Below are 22,672 nucleotides of genomic sequence, written 5' to 3' on the forward strand. Positions count from 1 at the left end.
TGAATTTTCTCGTTTCCCTTTCCTGTCTTGTTTCCTTCTCTCTCAGCACCTCAGCCAAGGGCACCTCAGCTCCTTCCTTCCTTCCTTCTTCCTTCCCTTCCCTTCCTCTTTCTCTGCTCCTTTTCCCCCCGCCGCTCTGCGGGCGTGGGGATGGCTGGGGGGCAGGAGGTACAGGGTCGGGCGGCGGCAGAGGGCCCGCTTCCTTGGCCACCCCTCCCCGCCCCCCACACCGTTCCCAGCACCTGGCCCCATCTCCCGGGCCTCTGGCTTTGTGACAGTCCTGGTCCCGGCCGCCCCCCTCCTCCCCTCTGTGTCCCCTGTCCGCACTAAGTCCTTGCCAGCCACCTGCCTCCTCTCCCGCGCCGCCCTTCCCTTCCCACGGAAGCCAGATTGAAATTCGGTTTTTCAGCAAAACCGTCCACCATTCCTGCCACTCCCCTTCCTGCTCCTGCTGTCATACCTGCTACGGCCAACCCCACTTGGGCTCACGGTGCCCTTGTCCTTCCCAGAAAACATTCTCAGGGTCCCCTGCCAGGGCACATTTGCATAGAGTTGTCAGATCAGGTCTGGCCCGGGTGTCATTGGGCTGGCAGGGCGGAGGGGGCTGGAGGTCCAAATGGGAGCCGCGCTGGGGGAGGGGTGCACGTGTCTAGCTGCACCTGCCAGGGTCTTTTAGTTCGGGAACTCAAAGTCCTTGTGAGTGGGCCTGGGCTGACAGGTCACCTCCGAGACCGGGACTGCCCGCCCTCTGCCCCCCCCTTCTCCCATCCTGAGCCTAGCACAGGGGATGCGGGGAGGACTGGTGGGGAGTGCCTTGCAGGGGAAGCAAAGAGTGGCCTTCCTTCCTGTGCTGGGGCCCCATCTGGGTCTTCTGCCCCACGGTCCTAGTGTCACAAAGCCACAGACTGCCCTCTACACCCTGTGGGGAGGCTGCCAGACTGGCCCGGCTGCAGGTGCACCGGCCCTCTCCCTCACAGTCCAAGAGGGACGGGCACAGAGCTGAGTCCTTGGAGCGTCAGCAAGGCCTGGCTGAGGCCCCGGGACAACAGACGACGCTGCAGAATCTTAGAACATCACAGCGGGAAGGCCCTTGGGGTCCAAGCGTTCAGCTCCCTCTCTTTATAGTTTAAGGAAGCTGAGACCCAGACAAGTGAAGTGACCTCCCCAAAGTCACCCCGTTGGGTGGGGGCAGCGCCGGGACCAGACAAGCCCACATCTCCTGACTTCCGGCCCACAGCGCTTCTGTCCCTCCCTGGCAGGGGCTGGGCTAGGTGCCCTTGTCTCTTTCAAGTTTCTGTCCTGCTTCTCCGTGACGAATCCACTGGCCCAGACCAATAAGCCCATGCTCCCCATCACTGGGAGTACCAGCCGGGGCCCTGGGGCCAGCCTCTGCAGCCGGCCTCTGTGGTCTGCTCAAATGCAAGGAAACCAGGCCAGATTGTGGCCACTTGTAAAATCCCATCTGGTCCCTGGAAAGATTCCCCTTCGGCTGTCCCTACCATACCCCGGCCTTGGAGATGGCATCAGGCTGGCTTGGCCAGGCAGACTGGGGGGAGGGAGGAGAGACGGGTTCTTCTGCCTGTGACTTGGCATGGGGGTGGGAGGGTGGGAGGGTGGGGGAGGTTGGTGGGGAGGTTGAGTCAAGGCACCGAGGCCCCTGCTGCCCAGGGTGACTTTTTCAGGTCAGACCGTGAAACGAAGGCTGGCAGACGGCAGGGTGGGGGCACTGATAGTCTGAATGTTTGCAGACTTGTCTGGGGGCTCACCCGGAGGTCCGCTCTCAGCCACACTTGAAGTTACCTGCTGGGAGCCTCCTGACCCCTGGTTCATTACCTGTCAGGGCCTCTCGAAAAAGCCACGTCACATCTGGAGGTTTCTGATTGTGGGCTGGACTCTGTGTCCTCCAAATCGGCCGAGCCACGGCCCTCGTGCCCCGGCAGCGGGGAGCTCCTGGCCCCAGGGTCCTGAGCCCCCTTCTGTCTGCATCCGCGTGTCTCTGCTCCCCGCGTCCTCGCTCTCTCTGCCCCATCCGGCACCCCTCCCGCCCTCCCCCTCTCCCTCCCTCCCTTCGGCTGCCTTCTCTCCTCTATCAAAGGTGCAAATCTGCCTTTCTCCTCTCCTTTCCCCTTGGCTGGCCCGGCCCGGAGAATCATGATCCTCTTTTCTCCGTGAGATGAGAAGAGCCAACGGGAGGCCACCCCCCCCCCCCGGCTGTTGTATTTTTCATGGAGCAGGAAGGGAACGGCTGGGGTTGGGGAGAGGGTCTGGGGGGGACGGTGGGCGAGCGAAGATGTGAGAGCAGGCAGCGGGGCCAGCGGGGCTGGAGGAGGAGTGCAGTGTGGAGAGATTTAGTTCCATCTGAAAGCTGTCGGTGCGAATCAAAGGCTTCCCTTTGAACCAGCAGCAATCTGGAGTGCAGAGCTCGGGGACGGCTCCGCCCAGGGGGCTCATTACTGCATGTTTGATAAATCCGGGGAGACAGGGCCCGGCCCCCGCCAGCCCCTCTCCTGCAGCCCAGCTTCCTCGGCCTCTCGTGTGCGTGGCCCCACTCCCTCTCTGGTTCCTGGCTGGCCCGGCAGGCAGGGCTCTGGGAACACGTGTGCCGAGGCACGGGCGCGGACAGGGGCCCGTGGGGTGCAGAAACATGTGCCTGCATGCAGTTGTGCGAGAGGGCTGTGTGTGTACCATGAACATGTGTGCAAGATGGTGTGTGTGTACCGTGAACATGTGTGCAAGACAGGCTGTGTATGCACTGTGAACACATGAGACGGGTGTGCGCGTGCCAGCAAACGCGTGTGTGAGGCGGGTGTGTGTGCACTGTGAACATGTGTGCAAGATGGGTGTGTGTTCACCGTGAACATGTGTGCAAGCACCAGCGAACACGTGTGCAAGAGGGCTGTGTGTGCACTGTGAAGACGTGTGTGAGACGGGTGTGTGCACACCAGTGAACGTGTGTGAGCGGGCTGTGTGTGCACCGTGAACCTGTGTGCAAGGTGGGTGGGTGTGTGCACCATGAACATGTGTGCAAGATGGGTGTGTATGCACCGTGAGCATGTGTGCAAGATGGGTGTGTGTGTGCACCGTGAACGTGTGTGCAAGACGGGTGTGTGTGCACCAGTGAACACGTGTGCGAGAGGGCTGTGTGTGTACCATAAACATGTGTGCAAGATGGGTGTGTGTGTGCACCATAAACATGTGTGCAAGACGGGTGTGTGTGCACCAGCGAACGTGTGTGCGAGAGGGCTGTGTGTGCACCATAAACGTGTGCAAGACGGGTGTGGGTGTGCACCGTGAACACGTGTGCAAGACAGGTGTGTGCACCGGCGAACACGTGTGTGAGAGGGCTGTGTGTGCACTGTGAACACGTGTGTGAGATGGGTGTGTGTGCACCAGCAAACATGTGTGCACATGTGCTCCGCATGGGACACACGTGCCCACAAGGAGCACGTGGTATGTGTCTGAGAATCTGTACGCTAGAGGTCACTTCCTAGCTCTGAATGAGAAATGGGACTCGACCTCTGTCCTCACCAGGCCCAACGGGATCGGGAGGGGACTCCGGGGCAGGTGGCCTCTCCTGGCATAATTACCTCTGGGGAAGGCAGTGTCGCCTGGGAACGTGAGGGCTGAGGAGGGGTGGGGTAGAGGGTCTCCCAGGGGGCGGCATCAGGGGGGAGGTGCAGAGGCACCAGGGCCCCCTTGCACGATGGCCAGTCTGTGCCGGGAGGTCCCAGCGGTGGTGAGAGTAGGGAAGACAGCAGTGGCTGGGTGGGCACGGTGACAGTCCGGGAGCCAGGTGTCCTGGCCCTTTGCTCTGCTCACCGGCCCCGCTACTCACCAGCTGTGTGGCTGCCGGGAAGTTGCTCTTCTCTGAGCCTCAGATCCTTACTGGGGAGAATATTGGCGCCCGCCTCATTAGGCGGTTTTGTACAGGAAGCGAGCTGGCCCCGGGGAGGTGCGCGGTCCCGGGACTGGCACTTACAGGCAGGGGCTGTTTGTTATGACGGCTGCTGGTGGACGTTGGGGGCTCAACACTTAGCGTTTTGCAAATTGCTGAAGCCTCTCTGCGTGCTGCTGATGTCCTTCCAGCCTTGGGAACCGCTGCGTCCTCCACGTAGGGGTATGCACGCCAAGCTTCTCCCGTGGCTGGTGACAGCGCACGGACCAAGGCCCCTGTGGCTGCAGGGTGCCGGCCAGCCCCGCGTTGAGGAGCACGGCCCTCCCCGGAGGCGCACAGGATGATGCTGGAAGTCTGAGGCGAAACGTGGGGATTGGAAGTCGTGGACGGGCGCAGAGGGTCTCCGGGGCGGGGGCCGTGAGTCACGTGCATCCAGGAAATGCTTCTTGCGTATTCCTGTGGCATGGCACGGTGCCAGCGGCAGGGGCCGTGCATCTGAGAAGGCCGAGATCCTTCTTGTCTCTGCCACTAAGCAATGTCTGGGTCATAAGCGCCCTGAGCCTCATTTCCCTTTCCTCGAAAATGGAGATAGCAGCCACCACCGTGCAGTGGATTATCAGGCGGGAAATGTCTCTGAGGCACCTGCCTCGGTGCCTGGTGCCTAGCTGGCACCTCATAATTGGGAGTTATCGTTATGAAGGGACATTGCTGGGACTGAAGGGACAAGGAAGGTAAATCAAAGCGTCTCTTCTCCAGGGGCTCCCAGGAGAGTGGGAGAGACCGAAACGCACACACCAGTAACTGGTAATCCAAGGCAGGCTGTGAGAAGTGTTGTAGCCAGAAGCCCAAACAATGCGGGGGCAGAATGGGGGAGGGGCTTGGGGGGGGCAGCGAGAGGTGGGTGGGCAGTGGGGGGGGGGTGCCCAGGGAACCTGAAAGGAAGGAGGCCTGGGAGAGAGGGGGGCGGGGAGGTGGAGGGATAGGGGTGCGTGCAGCTCTGAGCCGTCCTCAGCTCGGGTGAGAAGCACAAGCCCCTTCCCCCGCACCCCTTGTGCTCCGCGTGTCTCCCCAGCTGTTCACCTGCCTGCAGACCCCGGGGGGGGGGGGGTCCCCTGTCCCGGGTCGGGGCACCTGCCTAGCCTCTCGGCACACACGTCTAAGGGGAAGAAGTGTGCAGAGCACGAGAGGCCCTCTGCCTCTCCCCCTCCATCTCCGGGACGCTCCCCTGCCTTGGCCTGGCTCCGTGACTCTTGAGGTCTCTGTCACTGGGTCCCGTCTGCTGCCTTTCCCTGCAGACCCCGCCTCGGGCCTGTCTTTCCCTCTCCTGGCCTCCTACTCACCAGGACCAAGTCTGCCCCTCGCTCCCCTCGGCCTCCTCCGTGTGGGTGTCCTTGCCAGCCTCCCCCCAGTCCGTGTGGCCCCACGCCATCCCCTCCCGTCCCCTGCCCTGTCTCTGCCTCCGCAGGAGCCTGACCGGGACAGGCATACTCTGCCTCCCTTTCCTTGATGGGGTCAGGGGGTGGGGCGCAGGGCGAAGAGTGCTTACTTCTTCGGAACACCTGCTGTAGTCCTGGCAGCCAGGCCACTGTGCTGGGACAGCACGGCAGGGGCTCTGAGGGACACAGTCCAGCCTCCAGGAGCCCCCAGGGCTCAGGCGCAGGGGTGGGCAGCACAGTGGGAACCACACGATAGCAGAGGTAAGAAGTGAACAAGAAGGGTTCTGCGGGCGAGTGGGGAGCCATGGAAGAGAAGACTTCACAGGAGGTGAGTGGGAGAGCAGGGTCCCCCCCCCGCCCCCGCCCCCTCCTGGAGAGGGCTCAGGAGCTGATGAGGGCAGCGTGCAGCCAGGTCGGGACAACCCGCAGGATCCGGCCTCTGTCTCAGACGCCGTCTTGACTGCAGGGGCTGCTTTGGGGCAGGAAAACGTGCGTGTGCTTTTCACAGGTTCAGGACCCAGGCTGCTCTCCCATTGAGTGAGATTCCCGAGACCTCTTCATCTTCCCTCCCCTCTGACTCTTCAGGGTCATTGCTTCCATCCCTCTGTCTCCCGGCTGAGTTGCTTCAAGTAGGCCTAAAGCAAAGCAGGTTCCACTCTTAGATCCCCGAATCGATGGGTGTCGCCTTCTCGGTCATGTCCCCGCTCCGGTCTCCGGGGTGCCTCTAATTATCCAGCTGCCAAGGGGCGGGGAGGGCCGTAGCCGCAGTGAGTGGGCCCGTGCAGGGGGAGGTACCGGGCCTGCCTTATGCCTCACCCGTGAGCCTTCACAGAAGCCCGGAGGCAGGCGTTATCACGCCTCGGTTTACCAGTGAGGGAGGGAGGCTCGGAGAGTGACTTGGCCAAGGTCGCAGTAAGGAAGTGTGGTGCAGGCACTGTGCAAACCTGCCTGTCCCCTGCACCTGTGCTCCTCAGAGGGACCCTGCAGTCTGTGCCCAGACTTGTCGTTGTGCAGGCCAGCTGGGCTGGGGGCTGGCGGGGTACGCCCAAGCCACCGGCCCCTCCCTCCGGCAAGGTCCCCATCTCTGCACACGGCTTCACACTCCATCCTGCCGCAGCGTCAGCTTCTTCGTGTTTCCTGGAGACCTCGCTGGGAGTCCAGGGTGTCCGGTCACACAAGAAAGCTGTGAATACGAGTCCCATCTCTGAGGCAGGGTGACTTGGGCTCCGGGGCCAGGGCCGTGGGAAGGAGAATCGTGCGTGGGGGGTGGGGGGGGGCTCGCAGCGGGTAGCAGCACTAGGGAATGCGCAAAGATATGAATACATTTGAATAATAATGAGGGCAATGCCTGAATTAATAATGCTCGCTGCTCACCTGACCCACCCCCTCCCCCAGGATCTCAGCACCTGCCGCTGGAATCCCTGGAAATGCGGGATGGATGGCAGGTCGGCAGAGGCGGGGGCTGCCCATGGAGTGTGCAGAGGGGCCCCGGTTCTAAGTTCCCAGCCCCTGCGGACCCCAGGAGCTGAATTTGTACACTAAACCGAGAGCAGAGGCTGCCTCGTTGTATTAAATCATACGCTGGCCGTCACTCCCAGCCCTGCCCCCTCTCTCTCTCTCGGTCCCCTTTGTGTACCGCAAACAACGTGGGTGTCAGATGTCCAGGGAGACTCAGAGGGAGGAGATGGCACGGCCCTTGGCTTTGGAGGAGAGGTTTCCTTTCTGGCAGAATCGGTAGGTCATATGCCCCCACCCACCAGCTGCCTTCTTCCCCATGACAAAAACATGGGCATAGACTCTTACAGTTTGGGACAGGAACGTCACAGACAGAGCTGTGACAGCAGGGCTGGGCGATGAGACAAGCTGTGTTTGTCCAAGGAGCTACGGGATCAATCCAGGAGGACTTCCTGGAAGAAGAGAATGTGGGGCCAGTTTGGAGAGAAGGGGAGAAATGGAGCTGGTGGCGGAAACAGAAGGGAGGGGTTGAAACCTGGCGGGGGGGGGGGGCCTGTCTCTGGTGGCTTCGGGGGAGGTCTCAGAATGAGGAGGGACAGGTTCCCTCTGCTTACACGGAGGAGTGGAGAAGAGAGAAATTTTGGAAAGGGTTGGATGCGGGGACCGTGGTCTCTGCGGAGACCTGGGAGCTGGGGAGGGAAAGGAGAGGGAGGAGTCCCCTGAGCTCTGGACCAAGCTGACAGATTGGGGACGAGGCTCGGAGGCCCCAGACCTCAGCCTCTGCCATCTCCCCTCTCCGCACAGCCCGGGCAGCCGGAGCGACGTGCCCAGGCCTGCCCCGCCGGCGGGACCAGCGCTGGCTCACGGGGGTGGGAGCCGGTGGGGGGATGCGGGGGAGCAGCCGCAGTCCAATTCCCTGCTCCATTTGGGCTCCACAATTAAAGGCAATTACGCAGCAGCTTCTCTAATCAAACGCTCCCGGCCGGGCGGCCATGTGTGGCTCGGCAGCCGGAGGGTGAGCGGGACAGTCACACGCGCGCTCGGCTCCCCCACGGCGGGCGGCTCAGCACGGGGCGCCGCGTCCGCGTGTCCGCACCCGTGCCCTGGAGCTGGGGGGGGAGGCAGGGGGCAGCCACACGGGGTGGGGCAGGCGAGTGTGCAGAGAACTGGGCTCCGAGGCTCGTCACGGGCCCCCAGAGACCCAGGCAGCCTGTGGCCGTGCCTGCCCTCGCGCGCCCACTGCGTGCGTCCTCGGGGACGGTCCTGCGTGGCTGCGCACGTGTGCTACCTCGCTGTGCCTCCTATGACACGTGCAAGGGTACTGTGGCACATCCATGCCCCGGGATTGAGGGGGGGTGGTATGACCCCGTCGTGGACGCGGCACGCGTCGAGGCGGGTGGAGGGAGGCAGCAGGTGGCGGGCCAGTCCCGGGAGCTGGAGGGCCGAGCCTCAGGGTCAAGGCCGCACTCTGCCACTCGCTCCCTTCCACCACCGCCACCGCCACCCCCCGCCCCCGCCGGCACCCTCGGGTAATTTCCTCAACGCTCAGACCTCAGTGTCCTGCCTGCAGCACGAGAGGGTTGGCCCAGCCCCGTGTCAGTCCCTTCTGTAACACCGCGCCCCTCCCTCTGGCGGCTGAGCCTCGGCTCCCCGAAACCCGGTCCCGTGGGCCGGGGAGGGGGCGGGGGGAGGAGGGAATCCGGGGCGAGCGTGTGCATCTTGGAGGCAAGGGCTGGGCTGCAGTGGGGCAGGGGCTGCAGGGTGGCCGCTTGCTGGAACCCCTTCCCTGCCGCGTGGCCTTACCCCGTGCCCGTTTATCTCCGCCAGGGACCCAGACCCGCTTCAGCCAGGAGCCGGCCGACCAGACCGTGGTGGCAGGACAGCGGGCCGTGCTCCCCTGCGTGCTGCTCAACTACTCGGGCATCGTGCAATGGACCAAGGACGGGCTGGCGCTGGGCATGGGCCAGGGCCTCAAAGGTGAGTGGGCTGCCCCCCCCCCCCCCACAGTATCCAGCCTCTCCTGTCCTTGTGCCCCGTCCCCAGCACACGCTCCTGGGCGGCCACCCTTCTCTAGCTTCTCTCCGAGTCCCCTCTCCTGCCTCTGCCCGGGCGACGTCTGCTCAGAGGCCGAAAACCCATTTTGGTGTCAGCCTGGGCACTCACTTCCCTACGCATTCCGGAAGACGCAGCCGGTGCTGAAGCATACGTGACGATTCAGGAAAACACAGCCAACAGCCTCCTGTATGACGGAGCAAGGGAAGGCGCTTTGGGGAAGGCCTCCCGCCACCGGACGAGCAGAAAGACACCTCGGTTCTTCTGCCTCTGCCGCCTGTGAGCTGGGCGGCCTTAGGAAAGCCGCTTCCCCTCTCTGGGCCTCAGTTTGCTGCTGTGCAAAACTAGGCGTCATAGTCACGGGCTTATGAGTGGCGTTTGTGACTTTTGAACCAGATGAGACAAGAAGGTCGCCGTAAGGCAGCGTCACGACACGGGCACAGGAGGGGCGGTGCATTTCTGTTCACTTTGTCGCGTCCGGGGGCTGGGTTGTTGGCGGTGGGTTTTGCACATTAGTACAGGGAGGGGGGTTTGTCCATGCAGAGAGAGGGGTGGGCTGGTGGGTCTACTGGTGATAGAAAAGGAGAGAAACTGGGAGAGAGAGATCAATAGATACGGACTGAGAAGGATCGATGTTCCCTGGACAGAGGGAGATAATGGGAGGGAGCCGCTGGGGAGCCCGGGAGAAGGGTGCCCGGGAGGGGGTGGGAGCCTGCAGGGGAGGGGGTCCGGAGGCTCAGGGGCCCACCTGCCACAGGGACCGTGTGGGTTAGGGGCTCCTTCAGGGCGCCGGAGGACCCTGCCTCGTCCGCCCCTCGCATCATGAGTGAGGGTGTGGCCTTGGCTCCCCCTGGCCCCAGGGAGCCCCATCTGTGCTGCGATGCCCTATATTTCCAGCACCCACATGGCCTCCCCCTCTCCCTCTCCTTTCCTCTCTGCTTTTTTCCCCCTCTTTTTTCCCTATTATTATGAGAGACATTTGTCCGCCAACAGCTCTGGAGATTTCTTCTCATCTCCCCCTTCCGGTGTCCCTGTCACTCCTGCCCCAGGGGTGACATCACAGGGTCCCACGTGGGACCTCATCCGTCTTATCCGCTGTGACGAGTTCCCAGGCCAGGGCGGGGGGAGGAGGACCGGTCTGGGCAGGTGCGGCCCCCGGCGTGGGGAGGAGGACCCTTGTGGGCCCGGGCGGTCCAGGCTGGTTCCCAGGCCGGCACGGGGTGGGGGGCTCACCTCGCTCGCCCTGTGTGTCCCTGCAGCCTGGCCACGGTACCGGGTCATGGGCTCTGCAGACGCTGGGCAGTACAACCTGGAGATCACGGACGCCGAGCTGTCTGACGACGCCTCCTACGAGTGCCAGGCCACGGAGGCCGCCCTGCGCTCGCGACGGGCCAAGCTCACCGTGCTCAGTAATGCCCCGGCCCCCCCTTCCTCGGGCTCTTTCCCCCGTGTCCCCTGGACTCCTCACTTCCCGGCCTCATGCCTGTCCTGCCCCCCCCCCCCGCCCCGCCCCCAGATCCTTCTCTAAACTTCTCCCAAAGCCCGGTCCGGCAGAGGAGAGCAAAGCAGGCACGTGGGCCTCCCCTGGCGGGACTGTGGGTGCGTGAGGCCTGGCGCCCGGTGTGCCCGGCCGGCCTGGGCTCTGCCTGCTGGACATAAGGCCCTGCCAGGGCAGAGCCAGGGGCGTGGAGACAACTCCCCTCCTGGCCCAGGCGTGTCGGTGCTCCCGTCCTCCCCCTGCTGCCTCTGGCCCCGGCAACTGCCCCTTGGGCCCTTCCTCCTCCTCACTCAGCCCCTACCCCGCTGCACCACACTGTCTCCTTTCCTCCCTGGGCACTGAGAAGCCCCTGGAGGCCCCTCGGGAGCCCCAGGGAGCAGGACCGGAAGGAATGAGCCCCGAGGGCTGAGACGTGGGGTCGGAGGGCTGGGTCCTGCTGGAGCGGAGCAGATGTCCCTCTGTGGGCCTCCCCGCTGGGGCCCTTTGCACAACGGGCTCCCTCCAGCCTGGTGCGGCCCAGACCCTCCCTCTTCCTTTTTGCCCTCCGTGCTGCCCCTTCCCCATTTCCTACTGAAATCGCTGAGATGGGGGAACAAACCCCCGGGGAGGGAGGAGCTGAGACCCTGAGCTTGGACACGAGGAGGGTTTTACTTGGGGTTTGGGGAGGGCATGAGAAGTCTTCCTTCTGTCAGGGAAAGGCTGGGCTAGGAGTCGGGACGTCCGGGCCATTTTGGCACTGTGACCCAAAGAGGTCACGACCCCTGGGGATCAGTCTGCCCGTCGCTAATGCGTCACGGGGCCACCAGCCTCTCCTTAGCAACTTGTGCTTTGCCGCTCCTGCCCCCGGGAACTGTGAACCGGGAGGGCCTGGGCAGTGAGGTGACAGGGTGTCAGGGCCCCGCAGGGCGAGGACTCAGGGCTGCAGGGGGGCTCACTCATCCTGTCGGATGAGCAAAGCATGGCACTGACGTTGGGGAGACTTAGGGTGGCTCCAGGGATGGGCGTGGGGTGCCATCATGGCGTCTCCCGTCCCTTGCTGGGGTGTGTGTGAGCCCCGTGCCAGCCCGGGACACCTAAGGGACGTGGAATTCTTGGGAGTCCTTATCTCTTTTTTCCCTCCCTAACGGCCTGTGTTTGGGGCCCTGGAGGTCCCGCTTCTGCCCTGGAGGACTCCCATCCTAACGAGGAGGCCCTGATACTCTCCTCCCTCTCCCACCCGGACCCCCAGAGACAGAGAAATAAAAGACAAAAGGCCAGCCAAGCTTCTGGGCATCGCAGGAACGGGGCTTATAATGGCGTCCAGTGTCTTGGGTCACTCAAGGAAGGCTTCCTGGAAGAGGAGGATATCAACGGGGACCCTAGATGGAGGAGTACCTTGTTAAAAAGCTTGCAGGAGACAGGGGGAGCGCACAGTGGGGCTGTTGGGTGGCCAGTCTGGAGGGCACGGTCCGTGTGTGGGCCTTCCCAGCCTATCTGGGTGATTTGGGGGGCACGAGGTGGGGGGGCAGGACGAGGCCCCAGGAGGAAGAGAGGTGAGAGGTTAGTGCGGATCTCCTTGCCCTTGTTCATCTCTCTCTCGACGCCCCCTGCAGCCGCGTGCAGACCAGGGAGGCAGGATCTCTCTTGCGCGCTCCCTGCTCACCTGCTCCCGTCCACCTTGGCTCGTGGCACCGGGGACTGGAGACTGGGCAGGGCGGGGTCCAGCGTGGGTTGCGTCCAGTGCCTGGTAGATACCCTCCCCCCGCATCTGCAGCCTTGCTCCTGGGTGGCCTCCCCGCCCCCTGCCTCCGTCCAGGCCAGCCTGTGGACTGAGACACAGACACGGGATAGACTTGCAGGACTGTGGCCCCCCATCATCGGCAGCCACAGCTGTACCCCAGCCACCGCGGGGACGGGCTTGGCTCCAGGGTCAGTGGGCCCGGTCCCTGCCCTGGCCCCGCTGCTTAGCTCACTCTCCTGCCTCTGGGCACATTTCTGCACCTCTCTGAGCCCCAGGACCTTGTCTGCAAATTGGGGTTACTGGTATTTACTGCAGAAGCGTTAACGCAGGACGCCCGTGGTGAGGGCTGCCCGCAGCCCGCACGCGGCCTGTTGCCACGTCGGTCGGCGCTCCACGAACGGCGGAAATGTCGCCGATCACGCCACAGTTTACAGTTGGCTTCACATCCACGATCTCATTCCGACGTCACAGGGTGTCAGTGTTATTTTCTAGAATTTTACACACACACACACGTGCGTGTTGATGGACAGATTTGTCACAGTGTGTTCGTAAACAGGCCTGCATACGGACACGTGCCCTCTGAGGGCCGAGCAGACACTTCAACAGCTCTCTTTGCCTTTGCCCCAGAAACGGAGAGAAAGATTAGTGACAGAGGGATGCTCTTTCCCTGAACGAGGGGAAAGCTGCCAGCGTTCTGGGGAAGGGAGGGCCCATGGGAGGAGAAGCCTTCCCTCCGGGGGGGGCTCCTGCGTCCGGACGTGGTGGCCCGTGTCGGCGTGCAGGGCCTCTGCTCGTCCAGGACCTTCTTCCTGGGTGAGGCAGCAGGCGTGACCTTGCAGGGGTCCACGCAGACCAGCAGACCCCGAGTGGTGGCTCTTGATCCGTTTCCCTCCACCTTTTACTCCTTGCCGTCCCGCTTGCAAACGTGCACCCGTGTGGCCCCAGCCCCAGGTCCTGGAGCTAGCAAAGGGGAGGAGCCAGGGCCCCAGCAGGCCGGGAGCTGGCCGTCGTCCGAGCAGCCGAGTGAACACATGTCACGTGTCACTCGGGCCCCGCACATTACAGGCCAGACCCGGCACCCCAGGTGACCTTCACGAGGGCCCCTGGCGAAGAGGCTGAGACTCTCAGCCAAGATCCCACGGCAGGTAAACAGACGTGCTGGGGCTGGAGACCGGGGCCTCCTGCTTGGAGTCCCCACCGCTCTGCGTGCACGACGCGGACGGGCTGTAGGCGGTTCCCAGGCTCGGGACCTGCATTTCCTACCCTCCAGGACGGCCCTGCCCGCCGCCGGGCTCCACGGGCCTCCAGGGCCCGCGCTCGAGGGCTGTCTCCCAAGAGCCCCCCTGGGTCTTGGTGGTCGTTCCCAGCACAAGGCAAACACAGCCCTTTTGCGCCGCTGGCCCGATGAACGCGGTGCAGCGGGAAGGTCATAGTCGAAATTCTGCCTCGATCTCTTCGGTCCCTTCCTCATCCATTCAGCTAACATCCCCGAGGGCCTGCTGTCCACCGAGCTGTGCCGGACCTCGGGCTTTCGGAGAGAGAGGCCGTCCTACCTTCAAGGAACATGTGATTGGATCGCTTGAGCATTTAGGAGCCTGTGGGGACGGGGCACAGAGAGACCCCCTCTTTCTTGGCGTCGGGAATCCGATCCATTCGATCCCTTAAGTTGTTAGCGAGAGAGCCTACTCTGGCCGCTCTTAGGTGCTGGAGACAGGAGAAATGCCAGTGAGACTGGAAGGGGTGGTCCCTGCTTCTCTGGCGTGACAGCTTAGGCTGGGAGGAGGGCCCGGACCGTCCTCCCAAGTGACCCAAACACCAGGCAGGTCAGGAACTCAGAGCCCCTGCCTGGGAACTGCCCAGAGTCTGGCTGGCGGGTTGTGGCGGGGGAATGGACAGCAGGGGCGAGGACGAGGAGGCAGGAGGGTGCAGGGCTGGCTGGAGGAACGCCGACCGGCAGGCAGGCTGAGATGCCGGTGACGGTGCCCGCGGCAGTTGGTGGACATCGGAGGGGTCTGCTCAGGGAAGTCGCGCAGTCTTAGCAGCGCCGAGAAAATAACCTGCCAGGGGTGATGGATGTCGACGGCCGGGGGACTGGAGGCAGGGGGCCCACTCGGGAGGCTGCTGTGATAGAGCCGGCTCGTCAGGCCACCCCAGGGCACAGGGCACTCGGGACGGCACAGATTGAGGAGCCCCTCCCGTGCCAGGCTTCCCCGGGTGTGCCCAGCTCTTCCCTGGTTGAGGCCACCCCCCCCTCATCCACCACAAGGGCTGGGAAAGAACGGGTGGCCAGTGGCCTGGGGTGCAGCCCCCCGGGAACAGCAGCGCCCTGCCACGGGGTGGTCATGCAGAGGGAGGGACGCCTCCAGGGGTGGGGGCTGGCCGCGCCCTGACCGGCCGCTGTGCTCGTCCCGCAGTCCCCCCAGAGGACACCAGGATCGACGGCGGCCCTGTGATCCTGCTGCAAGCGGGCACACCACACAACCTCACGTGCCGAGCCTTCAACGCCAAGCCCGCCGCCACCATCATCTGGTTCCGGGACGGGACTCAGCAGGAGGGCGCGGTGGCCAGCACGGTGAGACACTGCCTGCCCCCTCCCAGGCCCTCGGCCCCGCCTCAGGGCGCCTTCCATCCCCACGTGGGCCCGACCCAGGCTCGGGGTGAGAGGAGACCTTGGAGGCCGTTCTGGTCCAGCCCTCTCACCACGTAGTTGGGGAGGCTGAGAGCCACGGAGCGGGCGGGAGCTGCCAGGTTCAGGGGTGCGGTCAGTGGCTAGTGGAGCCTGAGTGCCGGTGACACCAGCTGCATGGATTAAGCACCTACTGCATGCAGGCACGGTGCACGCCGAGCTCCTAGCGGACAGTCCCTCTTAAGCCCCCGCAGCTTCGTAAGGCAGGTGTCCTTTCCTACTCACCACGGTGGTCAGAGAGGCCTTGCCCGAGGTCACACGGCCAGCAGGCAGCACGGCTCAGCTGTGCTCTCCCCTGGGCACCTCCACCTTCAGCCTGTAGTGGGTGCATGCGCCCAGGTGGCACAGGTGAGGCGTTGACGTGGCAGCGCTCGCCTGTGGGTCGCGTAGCGAGGAAGCTGCGACCGAGAAGCCGCCCAGGGACCTCCTGGGAGGAGCTGGAATCAGGATCCACGCCCCCTGTGTGGGGTCCCTTCGGCCAGCTGGGGGCACACAGCTTAGCCCTTTGCTGGGTCCTGGGGGACACCGGCCCGCCTGTGTGCGGCACAGGGCGGCCCCGGGGGCGGAACCGGGTTAGCTCTGCCCTCGACGGGCTGTGTGACCTCGGACAGGTCTCCGCTCTCTGGCCTTGGCTTCGCCACTTGACCGAGGAGAATTCGGCCTCCCAGGTGTTTAGCTTTCTACCACCAAGACATCTGCTATTTTTCTCCTTTAGGGCTACCTATTTGGAGATAGTTTGGCGACTGAACAAGCCGATTTATTAATGGCCACTTGGGGTCCAGCTCTCCTCTTACGTTTACTAAAGGCAGCGGATCCCCGGGAAGCGGCAGCCACGGCCAGCGCTAGCGAGCCACACTGGTGCTGCTCCTGCCCGGGAAAGGCGTGCGTGTGGCTGTCAAAGTGCAGGGCCCGGTGCTGGCAGGCAGTCCGGTTTCCCTTAGACAGCTGCAATGTGGAAAACAGCCCTAGGGGTCCTGTGACCACATTCAGGGGCCTCAGGTTGGCCACCACGGAGCCAGTGGGACAGCCGGTGAGCCCTCCCTGCCCTCCAGGGGCCTGCGGTCTAGCCGGAGAGCCCCGGAGCATAGTACCTACGAGGCCAGGATCCGTGAGCCCGGAGCAGAGCCGGACAGACCGACTGGGAGGGTCCTGAGGGCCGGGATGGCCACGGAGACTTTGCAGAGAGGAGGAACTTGCCCTGCGCTCCACAAATCCCAGGGATGGGGCTCAGAACCACGGGGCGCAGGAGGACGCACACAGTGGGCTCCAATGGCAACCGTGGCCTTCCGTCAGGAGGGATGCAGGGCCCCGGGTTCATCAGCTTACGCCTGCAGCGTCCTCGTGTATCACGTTCATCAGGGGAAGCTGTGGGGTCTGGGGGCAGGGCCTTTGGGGACTCACCGCATTTTCTCTTCGGTTCTGTAAACTTAAAACGTCTCCAAAAAATGGAGTCTATCGATTGAGAACCAAACCAAAGCCAACCTGGGGGAGAGGTTGGGGCCGGGGGTTTGAAGGCTGCTTCTGGTAAAAGTTGGCGTGCCCCTCCAGCGCAAGCCCGTCTCTGGGCCGGGCCACCCTGTTCGGAGGTGGGGGGGGGGGGGGGCTTTGGCTTGACCTGGCCTCCCACCTGTCCCGCCCCAGGAGCTGCTGAAGGATGGGAAGAGGGAGACCACCATCAGCCAGCTGCTCATTAACCCCACAGACCTGGACATCGGGCGTGTGTTCACCTGCCGCAGCGTGAACGAGGCCGTCCCGAGCGGCAAGGAGACTTCCATCGAGCTGGATGTGCACCGTGAGCAGGGGTCCCACAGCGGAGCTGGGGGGAGGGGTGGGGGGAGGGGGCCTCGGGTGCCCGTCGGGAATCCTCTGGGGATCCCAGGACAGATGCTTGCTGTCACCACCCCCTGGATCCCCCGGCGGGAGCACCCAGCGGCCGTGGGCACCGAGGGTCGGGAGGGGCATCGGCTGCGAGCCAGGCTGCTCCTGGGTCTCATCCAGCGCGTGACTTGGGCTGTGCTTTAATCTCTCCGAGCCTCAGTTTCCAATTCTGTATACTTGGAAGAAAATCGAATACGGACCTCCAGTCGCTTCTCTGAAATTCCAAATTAGAAGCGATTTCCTGGCAAGACGTGAACTGAGGCTCTTCATAGTTCACTTATCTATCCCCTACGTCACTGTGGGGTGTTGCCCAGACCCCGCGGGATCCTACACAGTCCGTGGTCTGTGCATGCCAGTCCCTTTCCAGACTGTGGGGGATGCCAAATTCTGAAACACATCCCAACCCATGGGCTTCAGAGAAGGGACTTTGGACCCGTTCCTGCCTCTTGGGGCTGGGGGGGGGGTGGGCACTTAAATGATAGTGTCAGATTATCCCCAAATGCAGGCTGCTACTCAGGGGATGCTCAGCGCGGGGTCCCTCCGCCCACAGGAGGGAGGGAGCTGGGCAGGGATTGGAGGCGCCCCTCCCCCACCCCTTTCAGGGAGCCACGCGGGGCCACCCTGACGCCTCGTGGCCACAATGCACCATTACATCCCCGAATTGTCCCTTCAGCGGCAGCCTGGGTCCCGCACCCTGGCCGGCCCCCTGGAGGCTCCACGGGGTAAAGGTGAGGGAGGTGGCTTATTTATTGGAGCTGATGCGACTTGACCTCCGACCCCCAGGTCTCCGCACAGCGGGGAAGGCTGGGTGTGTGTGTTAGAGAGAGAAAGAAGCTTGAGGGACAGAAAAGCCCCTTCCCGTCCCCTGCTTTGCAGACCCTCCCACGGTGACCCTGTCCATTGAGCCACAGACGGTACAGGAGGGTGAGCGTGTTGTCTTCACGTGCCAGGCCACAGCCAACCCCGAGATCCTGGGCTACAGGTGCAAGGCATGGGGGCTGGGGGCACCCTGGGCCTGGAGTGGGGGGGGGTGCCGGGGGTTGGGGTAGTGCCGCTGGACGTGGCGGACCGGGCCCCGAGCCCTGATCCCCGCCCTGTTTGCCATCTCCCCAGGTGGGCCAAGGGGGGCTTCTTGATTGAAGATGCTCACGAGAGTCGCTACCAGACGAACGTCGACTACTCCTTCTTCACGGAGCCTGTGTCCTGTGAGGTTCACAATAAAGTGGGAAGCACCAACGTCAGCACCTTAGTAAACGTCCACTGTGAGCAGCCGCAAGGGCGGGGCTGGATCGAGGGCCTTTAAAGGGTCCGGGTGGGGGTGGGGGTGGGGAGCGGGAACGGGCATGGGGAGGTGGGAGGGCAGCAGAAGGGAGACAGGACCGGTTAGAGCTGACCCCCGATGAGACTGAGACCCTCACTAGTGTTCCCTTGTACGCAGTTGCCCCCCGGATCGTGGTTGACCCCAAGCCCACGACCACAGATATTGGCTCTGATGTGACCCTCACCTGTGTCTGGGTGGGGAATCCGCCCCTCACCCTCACCTGGACCAAAAAGGATTCAAACATGGTAAGACGCCTGCTGCCTGTCTTGAGTGCTGGGGTTGGCTGGGGGGGAAGGACTCTGGCTCTGGCGGGAGAGCAGGGTTGGGGCAAGGGAAGGGCAACAGTGCTTTTCGAGTCGAAGCCAGAGTGCTTCTAGGGTCCTGGGATTTGGGGGAGGAGGAGGCCAGTGCTTGAGATCAAGACCCACTTCTCCCTGCAGAACAGCTGGCCGGTTCGGTGGCCGTGGGAGGGACACACGGACCTGTGCTGGGGAGGAGATCTGGTGGCTGGACCTACGCAGGAGGGTGGGGAGGTTGAATCCTACAGCTCTATTCACACCTGCATTAGATAGTTCGGGCCACGATCGCAGAACAGGGGTTCAGGGTGAAACCTCCTACCTTGTTTGGCGGGAAAAGCCCTAGAACAGACCACCCGAGAGGCTGCGTCCTCTGTAAAACCACCGCAGCCCGCGAGGCCCCGTTGAGAGTCAGGGGACGCACCCTTTTCCCTTCTGGGAATTCACTTGTGGCCCTTCCCGCTTTCTTTCCAATGCCTCCAATGCGGGGCCCCACCCGGACCCAGGGGCCCAGGCCCCACGGCTCCCCACCCGAGGCTGCTCTCTCTGCCCAGGTCCTGAGTAACAGCAACCAGCTGCTGTTGAAGTCAGTGACCCAGGCCGATGCCGGCACCTACACCTGCCGGGCCATCGTGCCTCGGATCGGAGTGGCCGAGAGGGAGGTGCCCCTCTACGTGAACGGTGAGCGGCCCTCGGGGCTGGGGCTGGGCCTGGGCGGGCAGGTGCCGCCGTGTTCGGCCGGCCCTGACCGCGTCTCCCTGCTCGCAGGGCCCCCCATTATCTCCAGCGAGGCGGTGCAGTATGCCGTCAGGGGTGACGGTGGCAAAGTGGAGTGTTTCATCGGGAGTACGCCGCCCCCCGACCGCATTGTGAGTGCCGGGTCCGCGGACAGCCAGCCACCTGCTTCGCTGGCAGCTCCCCACGCAGCTCCGTCCCTCCGCCCCCCGTCCTCCCTCGGATGCCACCTCCTCTCTCACTTGTTGCGTGACCCCGAGCCACGTGCTTAGCGTTTCCAACCTCGGGTTCCTCATCCTCAAAACGGGGGTGGTGTCCTCGCCTGACAGGGTGGCTGTGAGGTGACTGTAGCAACAGGTGTGAAAGGTCGGGGCGCCCCGGCTGCTCTCTGTCCCTCGTCCCCTTCCCTTCCCTGGGCCTCTCCCATCTTTTCCCTGCTCCCTCTTCCCCTCCCTGCCCTGCCTGGCCCCTGCCCCTCCGCCCCCTGCTTCTGCCTCCTCCTCCCAGCTCCCCTCCACCCTCCTTCCTCTTCCCCACACCATGAGCCATTAATTCCTTCCATGCCCATTAACCGTCAAACCCCTCATCACATTTAATGACCATTTGGCTAACTCCAGGGCTGCCCAGGGACACTTCATTACCACGGCCGCCTGGGCAGCCGGCGGCTCTGCTCCCGGGGGCTTTCCTCGCAGAGCTGGGAGGATTGATCCCTGGAAAGGAGCCAGTGCTCAGTGGTTCCCCTTCCCTCGGGCTCCATTCAGGGAGGGGACCCGGGGCGGGGGGGGGGGGGGGGTGCCCCGAGCTGGGAGGTCAGGGAGGGAGGAGCCTGGGGATACCCCCTCCTGGGCGAGGGATCCTCCCCGTTATAAGGGTCTGGGCAAAAGAGCGGTTCATCGGCCCAGCCGCACCTGCGTCCGTGGGATGGTTATAGAGATAGAGACTCCTGGATCTCTCCCTTGGAGATTCATAGTTAGGAGTTAAGCCCCAAGAATCTGCACTTCAAAGAACGTCCCTGGGCATGTCCGAATGTTCCCGGCATCCATCTCCATCATGTCCAGAGCCACTTTCCTCCTAGGCTGGAGGTTCCAGGCCAAGGTTCCAGGCAACAGGGTGAACTGGTGTTTGTTGCAGGGCGAGAGCTGGGCTGGGCCTAGGGACGCACAGGGCTCATGGGGCGAGGGTGCCTGGAGCCCGGGTCGGGTGTTTCTGCCGCCTGCCCCTTCCTTCTCACCGCCTGCCCTCCCCACCCCAGGCCTGGGCATGGAAGGAGAACTTCCTGGAGGTGGGGACGCTGGAGCGCTACACGGTGGAGAGGACCAACTCGGGCAGCGGAGTGCTGTCCACACTCACCATCAACAACGTCATGGAGGCCGACTTTCAGACACACTACAACTGCACGGCCTGGAACAGCTTCGGGCCGGGCACGGCCATCATCCAGCTGGAGGAGCGAGGTGACCGTGGCTGGGGCGCAGGGCAGCCGGGGCCGGGCGGGGGGGGAGCCTCCGTCTACTCTCCCCCAGTGGGTCTCGTGGGGAGACAGCTCTCCCGGGCCCGCCCTCCGCTCAGCTGGGGACAGCCACTCCCTTTTATAAACATTCATTGAGCATCCACGCTGCGCCCAGCCCTGTGCTAAGGGCTACAGGGATGCATGTGACAAGACACAGGCCCTGCCCTCCCGGAGCTTTTGGTTACATGGAGCAGTGCTCAGAGTAGAATGATTTTTCGGGAGGGCAATCAAATGCTTTGTGAAAGGGCATAATACCACCGACCTCACTGGGTCGTCCTTAGGATTAAATAACACGTGTGTATAAAACACTGGGCACGTAGGAAGTGCCCAGTAGTAGGGTGTGGTTGCCCACCTCTTCGAGAATCCTTCCGCCCTTAAGACACTTTGCATGTCAAAGGAGGCACTGCCTTTGACTTTTCCGGAAGCTCTGAAGTCTGAGGAGGAAAAGCTGGGCCTCCCATCAGGTGTGTCTCAGCTGAGGGTGCCGGCAAGGGGTCAGTGGGGAAGAACGGAGCAGCGTGAGGAAGGCGGGACCCACCCATCAAGGAGGGGAAGAGCTCCCTGCAGATCTGATCCATCCAGGACCCCCAGGCAGGGAGAGAAAGCCCGAGGGGGGCTCCCCGGATCCTCAGCTCTGGGGAGCGGGGGAGCCAAGGAGAACCGTGGGAGCCCTGGGAGGGTAGGTGCCCATGCCACCCTGACAATGGTGGGGGGGGGGGGTGGGAAGGCAGGGACAGATCGGGAGGCGACAGCTGGCCTCAAGAGCAGCCCAGCCCAGGAAGCAGAGGCCAAACCTCACAGGCGCACGGGCTGCAGGGCAGGGACGGACCGACCGCCAGGGCCAGGGTCACGTTGTGCCACACTGCGGGGATGACACATGGCTGTGCCCCCAACTCACCAAGCCGGAGCTCGGGCCTGAACCTGGACACGACGCAGACCTTCCTCTCAAACTCCCGGGCTTGAAGCAGACAGTGTGCCGTCCCCGTCCCTGGATGCAGGCGGAGTTCGTGGTGCCTGGCCTCGGGTCCCCGCGAGCTGCCAGCCTCACCCTCGCCTGTCTCTCCCTCTGAAGAGGTGCTGCCCGTGGGCATCATCGCCGGGGCCACCATCGGAGCGGGCATCCTGCTGACCTTCTCCTTCATCGCCTTGGCGTTCTTCCTCTATCGCCGCCGCAAAGGCAGTGAGTAGGGGCCTCCCACCGCCCAGAGCTCCCCGCCTCCGGCGCAGGCAGACCCGAGGCGCGGCCAGCGGGTTGGCCTGCGGGGGCTGGCAGAACGTGTCCAGGGCCGCCCCTCCCTGTCCCCAGGTCGCAAGGACGTGACCCTGAGGAAGCTGGACATCAAGGTGGAGACGGTGAACCGCGAGCCACTCACGATGCATTCCGACCGGGAGGACGATACTGCCAGCGTGTCCACTGCGACTCGGGTCATGAAGGCCATCTATTCGGTGAGGGTCCTGCTCCTCCTGGCCCACTCCCCTGTTCACGTTCTCGGGACCTCCAACCCCGCCCCCAGCTCTACTAACCACCTCCCCTCTGTCCCCCCTTTGTCAGCCTGCCTTGGTCCTGCCACAGACACACACACACACACACACATACCCACACGCTCACGCGAGTACACAGGCGCACAAATGCTCATGCGTGTACCCACGAACCTGCGCGCGCACGTGCTCTGCCCCGCGGGTCTCCCTCCAGCGCAGCACAGGCGGGGGCGGCCCTCCGTGGGTGCGCGCTTCGCCGCACCCTTCCCGCACGGGGCTGGAAACCCCTAGAAGTTTTCCGGTCCAACTCGCCCCCCTGCTCAGATGAGGAGACAGTCCTGAGAGGGGCCGCCACACTCCCAAGGTCACTGTGCGTCAGCGACAAGGACCAGGGCCCCGCGCCCTCTCCTGGCCTTCCGACCCCAGACCCTGCCAGCCACCGGGGGGGGGGGGGGGGGGGGGGCCTGGGCCTGGGGCGGGCCCCGCAGGGGCGCGACGCCGGCCCGGCGCTGACGCCCACCCCTGCCGCTTCGCAGTCCTTCAAGGACGACGTGGACCTGAAGCAGGACCTGCGCTGCGACACCATGGACACGCGGGAGGAGTACGAGATGAAGGTGCGCGCGCGGGGCAGGCACGGGCAGGCGTGGGAGGAGGGGCGCGGGCTCCCCGCGGGACCCAGCAGGTGCGCCAGGGCCGCGCCTCCACCCCGCCCCT

General features: G+C 63.8%; 1 protein-coding gene and 1 long non-coding RNA gene across 6 annotated transcripts in view; one reads left to right on the forward strand and one right to left on the reverse strand.

Moving 5' to 3' along the window:
- The window catches only part of KIRREL1 (kirre like nephrin family adhesion molecule 1), a 99,040-nt gene that overhangs the window by 71,001 nt on the left and 5,367 nt on the right, over positions 1-22,672 (forward strand). For 3 of the 5 annotated variants that reach the window (XM_045454729.1, XM_045454732.1, XM_045454731.1), the window contains exons 2-14: positions 8,614-8,763; positions 10,098-10,247; positions 14,471-14,628; positions 16,384-16,534; positions 17,497-17,602; positions 17,734-17,882; positions 18,059-18,186; positions 18,744-18,918; positions 19,006-19,106; positions 20,225-20,423; positions 21,552-21,659; positions 21,786-21,925; positions 22,495-22,572. In XM_045454729.1, coding sequence (XP_045310685.1) covers positions 8,614-8,763; positions 10,098-10,247; positions 14,471-14,628; positions 16,384-16,534; positions 17,497-17,602; positions 17,734-17,882; positions 18,059-18,186; positions 18,744-18,918; positions 19,006-19,106; positions 20,225-20,423; positions 21,552-21,659; positions 21,786-21,925; positions 22,495-22,572 — 1,793 coding nt within the window. The remainder of the gene's footprint in view (positions 1-8,613; positions 8,764-10,097; positions 10,248-14,470; positions 14,629-16,383; positions 16,535-17,496; positions 17,603-17,733; positions 17,883-18,058; positions 18,187-18,743; positions 18,919-19,005; positions 19,107-20,224; positions 20,424-21,551; positions 21,660-21,785; positions 21,926-22,494; positions 22,573-22,672) is intronic. The other 2 variants (XM_045454730.1, XM_045454733.1) reach the window with 1 other exon arrangement.
- LOC123585958 lies at positions 19,540-19,987 on the reverse strand. Its single transcript, XR_006706505.1, has 2 exons — positions 19,881-19,987; positions 19,540-19,682 (listed from the first exon to the last, which is right to left on the reverse strand). It is a non-coding gene; the product is annotated as an uncharacterized LOC123585958 (long non-coding RNA).

Source organism: Leopardus geoffroyi, chromosome C3 (genome assembly GCF_018350155.1).
Source record: "Leopardus geoffroyi isolate Oge1 chromosome C3, O.geoffroyi_Oge1_pat1.0, whole genome shotgun sequence".
NCBI classification, from domain to species: Eukaryota; Metazoa; Chordata; class Mammalia; order Carnivora; family Felidae; genus Leopardus; species Leopardus geoffroyi.